This window comes from Stegastes partitus, unplaced genomic scaffold (assembly GCF_000690725.1).
Source record: "Stegastes partitus isolate 25-593 unplaced genomic scaffold, Stegastes_partitus-1.0.2 Scaffold2129, whole genome shotgun sequence".
NCBI lineage: Eukaryota > Metazoa > Chordata > Actinopteri > Pomacentridae > Stegastes > Stegastes partitus.
The window spans coordinates 24,421-39,358 of NW_007579860.1; the positions used below are offsets into that span (position 1 = coordinate 24,421).

General features: G+C 39.1%; 3 protein-coding genes and 3 non-coding genes across 8 annotated transcripts; 3 read left to right on the forward strand and 3 right to left on the reverse strand.

Annotated features, from left to right (window-relative positions):
• Positions 1–162: 162 nt before the first annotated feature.
• On the reverse strand, positions 163–3,649 carry vma22 (vacuolar ATPase assembly factor VMA22). 3 transcript variants are annotated; one of them, XM_008304087.1, is made up of 5 exons: positions 3,417–3,649; positions 2,579–2,676; positions 2,361–2,476; positions 2,080–2,271; positions 163–873 (listed from the first exon to the last, which is right to left on the reverse strand). In XM_008304087.1, exons 1-5 carry the CDS (start codon positions 3,534–3,536, stop codon positions 746–748), a joined length of 654 nt encoding a protein of 217 aa, XP_008302309.1. In that variant the 5' UTR covers positions 3,537–3,649; the 3' UTR covers positions 163–745. The 3 variants fall into 3 exon arrangements, with proteins under 3 accessions (XP_008302309.1, XP_008302308.1, XP_008302307.1); XM_008304086.1 differs by having other exon boundaries at positions 2,361–2,473; positions 2,576–2,676; XM_008304085.1 differs by having other exon boundaries at positions 2,361–2,470; positions 2,573–2,676.
• Positions 3,650–4,002: 353 nt separating this feature from the next.
• Positions 4,003–4,074, reverse strand: trnae-uuc (transfer RNA glutamic acid (anticodon UUC)). The gene has a single exon. It is a non-coding gene; the product is annotated as a tRNA-Glu (tRNA).
• Positions 4,075–6,244: 2,170 nt separating this feature from the next.
• On the forward strand, positions 6,245–6,316 carry trnah-gug (transfer RNA histidine(anticodon GUG)). The gene has a single exon. It is a non-coding gene; the product is annotated as a tRNA-His (tRNA).
• Positions 6,317–6,835: 519 nt separating this feature from the next.
• On the forward strand, positions 6,836–8,451 carry ebp (EBP cholestenol delta-isomerase). Its single transcript, XM_008304088.1, has 5 exons — positions 6,836–6,990; positions 7,209–7,515; positions 7,611–7,647; positions 7,743–7,873; positions 7,962–8,451. Exons 2-5 carry the CDS (start codon positions 7,209–7,211, stop codon positions 8,180–8,182), a joined length of 696 nt encoding a protein of 231 aa, XP_008302310.1. The 5' UTR covers positions 6,836–6,990; the 3' UTR covers positions 8,183–8,451.
• An 885-nt stretch (positions 8,452–9,336) lies between these two features.
• trnaf-gaa (transfer RNA phenylalanine (anticodon GAA)) lies at positions 9,337–9,409 on the forward strand. Its single transcript has one exon. It is a non-coding gene; the product is annotated as a tRNA-Phe (tRNA).
• A 284-nt stretch (positions 9,410–9,693) lies between these two features.
• On the reverse strand, positions 9,694–12,939 carry fkbpl (FKBP prolyl isomerase like). The gene is made up of 4 exons (XM_008304089.1): positions 12,802–12,939; positions 11,340–11,501; positions 10,797–11,095; positions 9,694–10,442 (listed from the first exon to the last, which is right to left on the reverse strand). Exons 2-4 carry the CDS (start codon positions 11,497–11,499, stop codon positions 9,771–9,773), a joined length of 1,131 nt encoding a protein of 376 aa, XP_008302311.1. The 5' UTR covers positions 11,500–11,501; positions 12,802–12,939; the 3' UTR covers positions 9,694–9,770.
• Between the last annotated feature and the right edge of the window lie 1,999 nt (positions 12,940–14,938).

Genomic DNA, 14,938 nt, shown 5'->3' on the forward strand with positions numbered 1-14,938 from the left:
ACATAAAATGCTTAGAATGATGTGAAAATTAATTAGGAAATGAAATGTCATTATAATGACTTCCATCCATCCATCCATTATCTATACACCGCTTAATCCTCAGTGGGATCGCGGGGGGCTGGAGTCTATATAATGACTTGAGTATAAAACAATCTTCAGTCATTTCACAAATGGTTGGTTCATTTATCTATAATTTACATTGAAAAATATATATTTATATGCCTATTTCTGAATATCATTTTTATTCATTTAACATTTTAGGGTTCCATAAATCTTGAAAAGGGCTCCACAGGATCTGGACCAAACTCTATTTAATCACAACATTTATTAACAGATTAGCAGCACTTTGACTACAGTATTAGCAGATTACCAGCTTTCTACATGGTGCTAACTTGAGTTTGTTAATGGATCAGAACTGATCTATGAAGCACCAGTAAACGATTAATTACAACTTATAAAAGCTTTATAGAGTGGTAGTACCAACCATTTATTTAAAAAAAGTTCTGTTACTATTCATAGCATTCCCTGTTAACGTCTAACACACAATTAATTTAGCATCAGAAATCTTCAATACAGTACTTACTTAACAGCTAAACAGACGACACAAATATCAATCACAACAGCACAAGATCAGACATAATCTAATACCAGTCAGTCAGGCAACAGGAAACGCTACGTCTGTGATGTCCACTTCCAGTTCCACCAGGAGGATCAGTGTTGAGTTCATTAGACCCTGAAGCATAATCTACCGACTCTCTGTGGCTGAGCCTTTCTTCTGGAGTGTGTGTTTGTTTTTCAAGCAGTCCTTCAGCTCCTGTCTGGTGTTTAAAACTGCAATCTGGAGCGTTGCAATCTCAGCAGACAGTTCTATGACTGCGAAAGGATGAAGAATGACAAACAAAGAGTTACCAGCAGTACGTGAAGAACTGTTCATCTTGCACACATGCATACAATGATCATTGTCTACAGAAAAATGACAGTTGTATTTTTGTATCCGGGAATTGGATTTGTTGTACACTTTGAGTGATTCATAGAACTGTATGTCTTTGTTTGTATTAATCTATTGTTGTGCATACACTCATACATGTATACCCTTTACATACAAATACTATGTGCTGAATACATATACACACAATAACCCAACATGGATGCAAGCTAAAGCACACTGCAGCTAAAGAAAAATCATGCAAAGCACATGTAAATAAACAAAACACAATCAAACAAAGAAAATGGCAATAATTGGACAACTGTTGCAGCTGAATACATGCTGCCAACATGCTTCAAATATGGACAAGTTGCAGAGAGCAAACCTGAACTCATAACCAAAGTAAAATGTGTTTCCAGAAGACACACACACACGATGATCCTTCAACACTTTTATGTCTACGGCAGCCTAAATAACAGAAATGTTAGCCAGCATTGTATGCATTTTACCAGTTAATTTGAACTGGAGCAGCTGGTAAGGACAAAACTAACCATAAAAAATACCTACAATAATTTTTGAACACTGCGATCAGAAAGTCAAAATAGAAACAAATCATTGTGTTTTCTGTATTTCAGGCACACTCCACTGCATCTGTGTTGTCAAAATCAAGAAACATATTTCTCGAATCACCCATGTTTTATGTCTTTGCAACATGTTTTGCTAACTATGTTGTCATAATAACATGTAGTGTACTTTGTGGGTTTGCATGTGCTTTCTTTTTTCTTTTTTTTTTTTTTATAAATGTCTTTATATTAAATACTCAGTTTGAATTGCCCCTAGGGGATAAGTGAAGCTATTTTAATTTAATTTAATTGAACTGAATTGTACTGAACTAAGTTGCAGTGTGTTGAGTTGTCAGCGTAAGAATCCTAGGAAAAAATAAACTGGCATAATTAGGGATAAAATGTGCACAACTGATGAAACAAGGCTGTTTTGGTAAGTTGGGTCTGGTGCAGTTTTCATAAAAGGAAACTGTTTACATCACTGGCAATATCTAGTACCCTAACCGTCCTGCTATACCTAGAAATAAGCCCATATTAGTTTAACCAGCGTCGCTTTACCCTGTAATAATGCTTGATCCTGTAATGCCATACCTTGCTTGAATGACGACTGCGCTTGTTTCAGAGACTGTGGCACCAGAATCCCAAACCATTTCAGAGGATCTTGCTGTGGATCGTGGTCACTTTTTCTGACTGGATTTGCTTCAGGAGCCTTCTTGCTACTTGCATCCTCGCTTGCCTCTTTTTCTCTGATATCCTTTTTTGGTTTGTTTCTTCTCCTAACACCTGTAAAAATCAAACAGTATGATGATTTTTTAAAAAAGCTGTTAGTTTTAGACAGATATGAACGGCACACATTTTTAACACATAATCACCTTCTTCTTGAGGCCCAACATCCTCTATAGGTAAATCTTTTGCAGACTCTTTACTGGACTTTTGTGTCGGTCGCTCGGTGCAGAATTGGACTTCACCGTTGTCCTGCGTTCTGTCACGCAGAAATACAATCGTGAAAAACTTTAAGAAATGTAAAGAGCACAGTAATTCACCTGGAAGCGGTAATCTCCACGTAACAAGGCTTATTTCTTACCGAGCGTTAACACAGACCAGCGGCTCAATCTCACTTGCATACTGAAGTGCAGAGACTTGTTTGTTTCCCATGGAGTACCGTGCTTTGGACATTGAAAACCATCCCTTTTGGAACACAAAATAGAAATTTTACATTACACAGAAGTGCTAAAATGCATCAAAGGAAAACACAAGGCTTTAAACTTTAAAAGGATGTGACAGAATCAGAATAAGCCGAACTATCAGGCTGATAAAAAAAGATGAGCAGCAGTTAGGGAGGGCAATACACTTTCTGACAAAAGTCACAATTGAAAACAGCCAGCGCAGAAACTCTGATAAATAGACTTGCAATTTTAAAATTACAAAAGTAGGTGAATATCTAATTATACTCCAGTGCCAAACTAACACACAAAAAAGCCACTTAATGGTTTCGTCTGTTAAATGTTAAATATACAAAAAAAATTTACCGTGATAAATTCCTACAGCCCTAAACATTACTCATCTTCACTAAATTATCAACAAATTGATTAATCAACCAATTAACTAGTTATTGACAGTATTACTCCTTTTTTATTGTAGTCTTATATTAGCTTACTTATTGTTATTTTCAGAAAAATACGGCATGTATATCTTATTACTCTTCTATTAGGCACAGCATTTATTCTCATATCTGGCACAAGATTAACACAGTTCTATGTTATCTCAACAGTTTCGCCTGTATGTCTTCAAGATCGCGTCTTTAAGGTTGTTTTAGTGCAGAAATTACACATTCCTAAGCACACACTTCTAAAGATGTGCGTCTGGGTTGGAGGAAAGCTTGCTGAAAACCACATTACAGATCCACAATGTGCGATTATCTGTGCTACCTGCTCAATGAGAGAGTTGAGAGTGGCTCGTTTCTCCTCCAGTGACTCGAGCTGGTCCATGAAACGGATCAGCTTTTCGTCCAGTAGCAAAGAAGACTCTTCTTCTTCTGACACACCCATGCCGATACTTTGAAGTGGCTCCAGTACTTTCTCATACAGTCTTTACCGCTGGTAAGCAGTTCGACGCTCGAATAAACCCGAAACAAACCCCAACAGACGTACTTCCGTGTTCTATCATGTGACACGTGTAGTCACGTGACTTACATCACGCGTTCGTAAAACGTTCCCCGCTGTCAAGAAACATCGGAAAGCTTATACGTCTGTGTTTTAGGTTCGACAGTGTACCGTTGAATAATTGTACGTAATCATATATACATAATATTATGATGTCAACCAAAAATAACGAAAACTGAAAACGTAATGTTACATCATTCTCTAAACGGTAGAACACTTCACCTTTCCCCGTAAATTCTAATAACAGACTTTAAGGTTATCAAGGTTACTACACTATAGTTATGAAGGTCCAGCTGGGTTAGAGGGAAAAGGTAAGTTAGGTCACCGTAAATTCAAGACAAAAGGGAAGTCGTTCCCATACCGGGAGTCGAACCCGGGCCGCCTGGGTGAAAACCAGGAATCCTAACCGCTAGACCATATGGGACCACTTGTATACAAGCTAATGGCTATTCATTTTAAAGGAACAGTATGCCATTTTACATGTGTTCTCGAAAATTTGCTACTCCATTTTTTTAAAAGGTATAATGAGCAATGTTTAAATAATAATAACAATGATATTAACTTAAATATCTAAATTAGTAAAATGACTGTCTTAAACTTACATTCACTTGTATCCCCCCGTTACTCTGACTGCAGACTGCTCTTCACATATGTTCTTCTTCAGGTCCAACATCATCGGTAGGTCTTACATCTTTTCTTTATACTCCTCTTTCACTGCAGAATGGGATGTTTCCTTTATCCTGCATTTTGTAGCACATAAATACAAGTCATAGAATGCTTTCCAAAACTCCAGAGAGCACAATAATTCACGGTGAATAATTAGTTTCCATTACAAGTCTAATTTCTCACCTAGAATTCAATCAGACCAGGCTCAATCTCACTTGCATACTCAAGTGTAGACTTTTTTTTTTTTTTTGAACATATATGATTTTATTGACAACAATCAAGCTTCCAGACTCAGTAAAAAACGAATTCAAATTGAGCAGTTAAAGAACAAAAAAAGATAAAATAGAGACAGAACATTGAAAACCAATTAAGTAAAATACAAAAAAACACAATTACATTCAATTTAAATTGCAAAAGGAGATAAAAAATAGTGCGATTATATCGTTCTAAAGTTTAAGTGCCTTCTTTCAGATACAGAATTTTAAAGACTCTCTCAGGGACGCCAGCTCACATAGCAACACATTAAAGGATGGTTGGACTAGTAAATTTGCATTTGTGCTTTAAGGATTTGTCCACAATAATGCTGTGGAAGCCTAAATCTATTTCTTTTGTTTTTGGATTTGGTTCTTATTTTGCTATGATTATTTCTTTTTGGTTTTGATTTGTTGTTCTACTTTGTTTTATGATTTGTGGTAATTGTTTGGTATTGGTTATGGTTAACATTTTTTATTTTGCTTAATTCATCTTTTATTTGGTTAAATAATGTTAATCATATTTCGAAGGGATTGCGTTCTGTGTTAGTGTGGTGTTTTTGGTTTACTGATTTATTTTTTTGATATGTTATGGCTTCCTATACCTGGGTCACTTAAATTCATGGGTAAAGCTCATGGCATGGAGCCAAACAGTTTTTTGACCACTTTGTGTCCCTCGTTTTTCACTGTATGTTTCCTTTTGCAAGTTTGTCTGATTACTTAAGTTTTTTAAACCACAACCTGGTCTCAGTGGATTTTATGGCAAGGTTAATACAATGTGGATTTTTGGAAATGCTAAGGGTGCAGTGAGTCAAGCTGGGCTTCATGAGCTTCAGATCCTAAAATACAATTACTTAATATAAAATCCTAATTTTTCTCTTTCAAAGTGACTCCAAATTTAATTTCTTTGTATGTTAGTGGTAATTGATACAAATCATTATGAAGAGCCCAGGCACAAAAACTACCCCAGAAAATCTTTGAAAAAGTACAAGAAAAGAAAAGATGTTCTTCTGATTCAATGCTAGTGTCACAAAATTCACATTCATTATCATCTATGTTAAATTTGGAGTGTAAGAATTCTTTTCTGGAATAAATGTTAATTAAGTGCAGACTTGTCTGTTTTCCAGTGGAGTACCGTGCCCTGATCATGGAAAACTTCACGTTTAAGACACACAAAGTAATGACAAACTGACAAGGCAGAAAAGCCCTGCAGAGGATAGTCTGAGGACAGTTTGAGGAGCTGAGAGGGTCATCAGAGTTTCCCTCACCTCTGTCTAAGAACTTTTCCAGAGCTGCTGCAGGAGCAGGGCACTAAACATTGTCAGGGACTCCTCACACCCTCTTCATACACTGTTTGAACTGCTACCATCAGCCAAACGTTTCCGGAGCATTAAAGGAAGAACCTCCAGAATGATCAACAGCTTCAAGTCACAAGCTGTCAGAATGCTAAAATGCTGATCCGGGTATGCAAACACTTCTTTATTTAAATTACTTTAAGTTATTGTATCCCGAAGAAACGCTCTTTCAACTTGCCTGTAGCAAGGTTGTTTGTACAGCAAAATGACAGTAAAAACTTGATTTTATTTGACCTGAAACTACCGCTACGCAAAAACGTCCTCCTCCGTTCAGTATCATAAGCCCTTCCGAGCCCACTCTGAACGTGTCTCCCAGTAGCTCGCCGTGATCGTATAGTGGTTAGTACTCTGCGTTGTGGCCGCAGCAACCCCGGTTCGAATCCGGGTCACGGCAGGGATAAGATCCCTGGCACGGCTTGGGAACACCTTTTTTTCTCCTTCCCATACAGATAGATGATATAAGTGAGGAACTAGTTCAGCATTTTAATCGATGTAGCACCCAGACATCTGCATTTAGTATCGTTTTAAATGTCTAGTAACGTGGGAGTTTTGCCGTGTCACTTAAGGGCTGAGGTTCGGCCACATCGATCTGGCTGTTTTAGTTACATGTATTTGTTTCGTCTTAGATAAAGTACATATCGTTAGTTGCAGAATCATATCCAACTCCAATATTTTCAAATAAGCTGCCGTAATTCACCCTTCACCGAAATACTTTATGACTTGCTCCAGCAAAAGAGGGGCGGGTCTTCAGAGCTGCGAGACACGCGTTGATTGGTGGTTGCCCACGACAACGTCCATGTTCCGAGACGAAGAGCCAATCAGTGAGCCAGTAGATCGCATGTGCCACTAGCTCTATACATGCAGATGTTGGATTGGTCTTTGCAATCACACGTAGCCGCCCCCATCTGAATGGAGTTCCGCGTTTGAGTGTATGTGCAGTCGTGCATTGAACTACACTGCATGTTTGAACAGTACGATATTCACATTTGTCAATTAATCTCTATTTAATCAGAGGGAATCAGAGATTGAACTCACCGCAGCTGGACATCTATTCTGGTAGCATCACTGGTAAGAACGAGAGACACACTGATTATTGCTTTTACCTGCACAAAGGTCTTTAAATAACCTTTACCCCTAGTAATCTGGTTTGTTACAAATCACCAATACATTTGTAAATCTAATGCATCTATTAAGCTGATTTATGCACATTGTGTTTAATACAACATTGTCACATCAATCAGCTTATTGATGTTTGAGCAAGTGCTGATCACCCTGTCTTCAAACAGATGATGGACACCGCTGCAGCAGTTCTCCATCCTTACTGGCCACGGGACCTCCTGATTCCCACCTACGTGGCCAATGATCGCTCTATGTCAGAGATCCTGGCCTTTTTATTTTCCGTGTCTGGAGTGTTTCTGCTGGTGACCTGGCTGATCACCGGCCAGAGAGGAAGCACTGGCAGCCTGGGGACATGGAGACGTCTGGCTGTGTGCTGGTTTGCCGTTTGTGGCTTCATCCACGGCGTCATCGAGGGCTGGTTCTCGCTGTATTATGATATTATTCCAGGAGACCAGAGCTTCCTGTCACAGCTGTGTGAGTACTCACTGGGGAAAACATGTTTAGAAAAGTGTCATGGTGGAGTTTTCCAGTGCATCTTGGGTCACTGTTTGTTTTACTTTCTGTCACAGGGAAGGAGTACTCTAAAGGAGACAGTCGATATGTAATGTAAGTTAGTTTTGGCACAGAATTACTTTTAATTTTGACGTTTAAAAAAAAAAAGAAGGAACAAAGCTGTTACTAATAATGTCTTTCCTACCCAGAGCTGATAACTTCACTGTTTGCATGGAGACTGTGACTGCTTGGTTATGGGGACCGTTCAGCTTTTGGGCTGTATATGCCTTTTTAACCAACAGGCCCTACAGATTTGTGCTGCAACTCATCATTTCATTAGGTAACAAAAAGCTGTTGCTTCTCAGAAAGTTCTTAATAGATGATTGTTTGTCATACTTACATGTTGTTATTACATAATCTGTCTCCAGGTCAGCTGTATGGAGCGGTGCTTTACTTCTTCACAGAGCACAGAGATGGCTACGCTCACAGCGAGTTGGGACATCCAGTCTACTTCTGGTTCTACTTTGTGTTCATGAACGCGTTGTGGATCGTTATACCGCTTTCGCTCATCGTGGATGCATGGAGACAGCTGTCAGCGGCCCAGACACAAACAGACAACACAAAGTCACACAAGAGTAAAAGGAAATGAGCTGCAACAGGCCGAACAGACTGTGGGACTGTTGGACACTGACTACAGGGATACAGGACCACTGGGGAGCAAATGTTTCTATATTTTTGAATAAAAAGATACAGCAAAAGAAATTGAAGTTGCATTACGTCCCTTTTGAATTTGAATATCAAATCATTGTCAATACACTAAGAATTTCATGTCATTGCAACCTTTCTTTGTACTTCTGTCAGTGAAGCTTTAAATTTTGTTGCTGAGCAAAATAAATCACATGTTCATTTATAACACCACCTTTAGTTTGTTTAATATTTGGATGATCTCATGAATAGACTGCTTCGAGATATAGTATTTACTGTCTTCGAATGGAGTCAATTTTCCAATGGTTGATTAAATAGCATAAGTATTGTTATGTACATGGCAAGAACAGACAGTCAAGATGCACTGTACTGGACTGCTTCATTTATGTAGTCCAATTAGTTTAATATGTGTAACGTCCTTTCCATATACAAGATTGGTTACGACTGTTTATGTGCTTTTGCACCATTTGACATAAAGTGTACTTCAAATTGATGACCACTGCTACACCACAGCATTTTACATCCCTGAATGGGTTGATTCTATCTTTAAAGAAGCCTTCAAAAAAAATTAAATAAAACAATTCATAATAGAAATGAACCCCTACAGCTGGAAACTTCGAGATAGTTGACGTACCCCAACTACAAAATTACCTTTGTATTCTTATGCCACGCAAACTTTTTTTTTATTGTTTAGAAGATTGTTTAACTTAGATCGGTTAAACTCTGCTGGTAATATTGCTTTACAAGACGTAAACATATGGAAAACAGAGCTGTATATATGCTTGTGAAGTTTTCGTATTCAGGTACGTGAAAAGCTGTAGACTGTGATAATATAAACGCTGCATTATGTCTTAGAAACAGAAGGCTAAAAACATGCACCAGGCTTCTTTAGATAATTACAAGAGCTAGTATTTCAAATAATAGGTAAGTCAACAGTTGCAAACTTTTACATACTCTCCTACCTTAATAAAAGCCTTACCTTTGTAATTTCCCCCCCCCCCCGCAGGTTCTTGCGATCCACGAGATCATCTTAACATCGATAGGTCTAATTTTCTTTACACGTCACATCAGGTACATACTACGGGTCGTTAACGCCGCGCCGAAATAGCTCAGTTGGGAGAGCGTTAGACTGAAGATCTAAAGGTCCCTGGTTCGATCCCGGGTTTCGGCATTTTGTCGCACCACAACACGGGAGCCCCTGCTAAACAGGACAACCCATGGTACAAACCTGACACCTTGCGGTCGGTTACATCAACTACAATTGCATTATTTCTGACTAACTACACAAACACTGTCATGCTCTCATTCATGCATCACTCTTGTGTGATTACATTGCTCCAGAATAAACTATTAACATGTGGCTTTTACTTTAAAGTTACATTCAGGAAACTCACACACAGCATAGAGTTAAGGAGGAGAAACGTGCATCTGCAAAATAATGACTTTACATTTGGATAAGCGGCTGCGGTTGCATTCATATTTATTGGTGACTGATGAGAAGTACGAATTGTTTCACAGATCAGATTTCATCTTCAGCTGAACATTTTGCTGAGTCTGAGTCCCAGCTGTGCATTTGTCTCTTTCTCTCTACTTGCTATGTCTTTAAGCGCCTTCAAAGCAGCAGGCAATTCTGGCTGGAGCTCCAGCAATTTCCTAAATGCCCGTTTGGCCTCCTCTAGCTCGTTCACCATCTGGCATGCTTGGCCCAGTCGGTACCAGGCTTTAGCGCCACCAGGTTCCAGCTGAGTGGCTTTTGCAGCGCTGGCCTTAGCCCGCTCCGGTTGGTTCAGTTTAAGCTGGCACAGGGACAAGTTCGAGTGAAGTTCTGCTTTGATAGTTCTGAATTCGTTTGCTGAAGGAAGCTGTTGCGTGTCACCAGCAGTGTTTGTGTTCCTCTGCTCCTCTGCTTCATTCTCATGCCCTTTTTTCTCCACATCTCTAAAATGGCCACAGAGAGTGATGAGGAGTTTGAGAGCCTGGCTGTAGCTTTGTGCGGCTCCCCACACATCCCCACTCCTGAATCTTACGCCACCCCTCTGCTTGTGTGACTTCACCCACTCCCATTTTTCACCAGGAGACATTTCCCAGGATTCCTTGCCTGGTGTGAAAGCTTGGAGTTCGACTGTGGCGCACAAAAGAAGGTTTTCATCTGAGGGATGTGGAAGAGTGACATCTGCTCCATTCCCCACTTGAGACAGATGTATCTGGGTAGAAGAAACACAATAATTACACTTGCAATATCACTAACTGCATTATTTGGCATGACCAAGTCAATTGAGGGGCTGCCTTCAGTACACTCAACCTTATAAAATAATATTCAAATGATAAAACTGCTTATAGCAGTGCACCTGATCTGTTGTGCATAATTTAAGTATACGGATATCAGGATATTGATGAGAAGATTTTCAGCGTCAGTTTGTATCACAATATTGCAAATATCACAAACACACATAAAGCAAAAGACCACGATTGAATTTTCCCAAGGGGATGAATAAAGTATCTATTTATCTAAAAGTTGACATACGCTAACACTGAATTACAGCCCAGCAGACTCTTACCTCACATTTCTCTCCAGCTCTCATCCTCTCCAGACATGCTTCTGTGACATCACACTGACCCTCTCCTAGCTTCAATGTTGTCCAGTCGCCCAGTGGGATCTGCAGGACAGAGTCTTTGCACCTCAGAAAAGGTGTGGCAACTGACTCTGTAACTTCACTGACTGACCGGTCAGGCTCAACCTCCAGCTTCTCACTTCTTCTTTCAGACACTGAGCTCTCTGCTTCACCGACGCTACCTTTGAGCCGCACTCGAACTCGGCACAGCGAACCCAACCTTGGATAGTAACCAGGTGAACATGCTAGAAGAGACAAAGACACTTTATGTGAGCTATATTACCAGATAATTGATGCATTTAAATTCTTATGAAGAGGTATTTATTTAGTTTATATTTAAAATGGAGATTGATGCTATTTAGCCAGTTAGCATGTGCCAGATTTTCTGTCGCTCTCGTTACCACTAACTAAAGTGTACTGGATCAGTTGCACACTCCAGCTACTAGAGATGTAAGGAAAAGTAGTGTCAGAAAAGCATCATACATGTACCATCGACAGAACTTGAAACAGTCTGTTGACTCCCATCGCACATTCGCTTTTGCTGGACATTCCACAGGCCTCTGGGACACACTGACACCCAGGAGGCGACACTGATGGCATCGTGATCACCACGACCAGGCAGTGTTTCCAGAGGGTGAAAGGACTCCATCACTGGGTTCAGAAAATATACAGAGAAAAAAAAATAAGATTATTAAAGTTTTGTTTTTAAATATTCAACTTAACATGACAGTAAACATTTACATAAGCTGACATATAGAAGTAAGGACTAAATGTTGGGGTTGCTGCTTTCTAAGACACCATTTAACCTTTGTTTTGTGTTTGACACTAATGTAAATATGGGACTGTCATCTCTTTCAGTATAATCACAGATAGAACACTCATTGTTAATGTCTGGAACAAGCTAATATACCAGAAGAAGTGATTTACATAAATTATCAGTGTCATACACTTGGAAAATAATTATATGCCATAACACAAGAAAAACAAGAAGAACTAGATTAAGTCTGGCAAAGTTTCCAAACTTAACATGGTTGAAATTGATTTTTTCCCCTACTTTCTTGTTCTTTACTTTCAGTTTAAACAGGTCACACAAGCAAAAACGAACGCAGCCTAAAACAGCAGTAAATGTTAAAAAAAAAAAAAAAAAGTTAATTTATTCTTAAAACTAGTTCGGAGTGTTTATATGAACTTACATTCAACTGGTTATGCTGTTCGGTTCTATTAAGGGACTTTGAGAGGGGTTTCTGTTATTTTGTCCACCCCATTTAAATCAATAAGACTAACTAACTAACACTCGTCTCTTTACAATTATTACAGCTAAACAGCTCCAGAATCTGTAACCTCCTAAGTGGCCATGCAGTTGAATAACACCTTTGTAAGACAGCTCCAACAAAACAGAACACTACATGAAAGCATGACTTACTGCAACCCTGCTGGGTTAGATAGGTGTACCTACTAAACTGGAAACTATATGCTCATGAAATATTGTGAAACCTGTTACAGTAACTTTGCCCTAGTGTGTGAGCAAGTGTCAACATGCCTATTATCACCATGCTTTGCAGTCAGACTCACAAAATCAATACTGAGAAGAAAAAAGACCAAGCAGCAGTTTGATTAGCACTCAGCGTTAAAATCACGTCATTGTTGCTACATTATTAAGCTAACATTAGCAACTACCTTATGAACAACTATCATAACAACAGTTACAAAAGGGACAGGAATTTTGTACTTTAAGCGGAAGTGTTGCTACTACACACACGTAGCTATAGCCAACATTAATTCAGCTAACAGTACTTTAATTTCTATACAACACTGGCAGCGTCGTACTTTTAATATCAAATAAACTGGCGTTAGATAGCATCAGACAGCTATCATACAGAACACCTGTGTTTGGTTACTCTACACGAGCCACACTGACAGGCCGTGTGTGGTTTAAAAACATCCGTCTTACCTCATTGACAAGTATGATACCAAACAGCGCGTTGACACAAAGCACCAAAATAAAAAGGTGGATGAAGTCAAAGAATACACATAAAAACAAATGTAAGTACTTCTTCTTCTACGCCTTCTGCCGCTTCTGCTTCTTCATTGGAGGCGGACGGTTGGACGGAAGCCGATGGGGAGGTGCATTACCGCCACCTACAGCCCTGGAGTGTAATCACGCATCATTTATACTAAAGTTTTTTTTTTTTTAATGTATTTTTCCTTCATGGCAGAAGACAAATATCCTTACCTATGTTATGTTATTTCTAATAGCAATACTACAGTGTCAAATGTCAGTCTTCTATCAATAAGCTGTTTCTCTAGTCTTCCAGATCGACACAATAAAACCAAGACAAATCGGGACAAAATAGGGCAAAACAGGAAAAAGTACACAATATTCCTCGGGGTCAAAGGGCAAGTGTGTGAGCAGGTAAAAGAAATCAGCCTTGTCTAACTTAGTGGTCTTAATTGTTCTCTATAAATAAATAATTCATTTTTTTTTTTTTAGGTGTACACACATTTTTTCCTCAGATTTTCTTCTTCTTTTGCTCACTGTGATGTCTACCACTGCACATTTCACTCTTTTCAGAAAGCTGTCTTCTCAACACATCCAGATTTTTATATGCTGTATGGATGCAAGTCTATTTAACAGTTTTTTTTTGACTGTGTATGTGTGCTGAGTAAGGTGTGTGGGATAGATAAGTAATAAAAATTCTTCATACAGTTTGCAACCTCATTGCTCAAACTTATGTGACACGTTACTAAACATAAAAGATTTGGTGGTAATAGTTGGTGTTTGGGCATATATGTGCATAAAACTGCAGTGCAGATGTATAAAGTCAAGTTTACAGTATTTCATATGTTAAATGACCACACAGGCTTCAGAAACGGCTTTGTACCTTACTTCAACTTACTAGAGCTTCCAGTCTCAAAGAGACAGACGCACATACAGAAACAATTTACATCTCTGTCTGTGTATTGACCTTTGACTTGCACCACTCATGTTTAAGGCCTGTGTGTTAATCTGTCCTGTCAGTATGAGTTAAGGCCCTATCGTTTGAACATGAGAAGCCATTAGGTCTATCAGAGGAATACCACACTGGGCAGCGAACATGTGTTGTGTGTGTGTGTGTGTGTGTGTGCCAGAGAGGGAAGCAGAGACAGAGAGGAAGACAGTTGTCAGAGACGCAATCTGTCCTTTTATATGGGGCCTGTTTGACCCTTGATGACGAGACAAGGTAGTAAACCTTCAGCAGTAATGAGATTGCACTGCCGGATAACAAGAACCATGCATGTTTTATTATTAGGGATGCAGAGGGGAGAATCACCCCTCTACATGTGTCCAGGAGTTCATGAACCTCGGATAAAATTCAAAACAACAAGAATCTTGCTATTATTTAATTCAGTAAGAGCAGACCAGTGGACGAATGACAGATCATAGCTGTACTTCCTCAGCTTACAGTTAACAAAGGCAGCCTGGACTGAAGAAAAACTTCAATTATGCCAAATTCAGCTTTCTCTTTTCAGAGTAATCTGACATTGTTGTGTGTAAATTATGTAAAGTGGACTTCAAAAGATTGAGCTTAGTTGTCTCACAGTATGAAATAGAGATTCAGGTTGAGGCATTTAATCAGTTGGTCTCAGGGGGCTTCACACTGGGACATACTGGATATAACTGGTAGATATTCTCTTTTATGTTGAAGGAAGTGAGCTGCAGTTATTCACAGAATGAATTATAAGGAAACAGAAGTGACAAATAAACATCAATGGCAATGACTGTGAGCTGGAGCCAAACCCCATATAAAATGATAGGACAGTGACTCTGTGATTGGAAGGCTGACGAAACAAAACGTTTTCTGAACATAAGCCTCATAAATATCTCTCTTCCTCTCATTTGTTTCCAGTTGTCAAACCTAAAAAAAAAAAAAATAGAACTTTCCAGAAGGGGTCTCCCTCTCCCCAGCATTACAACATACCATGGACACATAAAATACAGATCACATTTCCCAGATCATGTGCAGTGTAGTCACTAGCTGGCTGCTGTGGTACAATTTTAGTTATTTTGCAAAGAACTGTGCAGCTTTGTAGCATGTGCATCACAATGC

Bases quoted from the DNA above. Each gene is read 5' to 3' on its own strand.
- vma22 (XM_008304087.1), bottom strand. From the start codon at position 3,536: ATGGGTGTGTCAGAAGAAGAAGAGTCTTCTTTGCTACTGGACGAAAAG. The intron at 2,272-2,360 runs GTGATTATGTGT...TGATTTTTACAG, and splicing joins TGTTGGGCCTCAAGAAGAAG to GTGTTAGGAGAAGAAACAAA. The intron at 874-2,079 runs GTATGGCATTAC...ATCCTTTCGCAG, and splicing joins GCAGTCGTCATTCAAGCAAG to TCATAGAACTGTCTGCTGAG.
- ebp (XM_008304088.1), top strand. From the start codon at position 7,209: ATGATGGACACCGCTGCAGCAGTTCTCCATCCTTACTGGCCACGGGAC. The intron at 7,516-7,610 runs GTGAGTACTCAC...TTTCTGTCACAG, and splicing joins GAGCTTCCTGTCACAGCTGT to GGAAGGAGTACTCTAAAGGA. The intron at 7,648-7,742 runs GTAAGTTAGTTT...TTTCCTACCCAG, and splicing joins GGAGACAGTCGATATGTAAT to AGCTGATAACTTCACTGTTT.
- fkbpl (XM_008304089.1), bottom strand. From the start codon at position 11,499: ATGGAGTCCTTTCACCCTCTGGAAACACTGCCTGGTCGTGGTGATCAC. The intron at 11,096-11,339 runs GTACATGTATGA...TGTCTCTTCTAG, and splicing joins TGTTTCAAGTTCTGTCGATG to CATGTTCACCTGGTTACTAT. The intron at 10,443-10,796 runs GTAAGAGTCTGC...TCTTCTACCCAG, and splicing joins GAGCTGGAGAGAAATGTGAG to ATACATCTGTCTCAAGTGGG.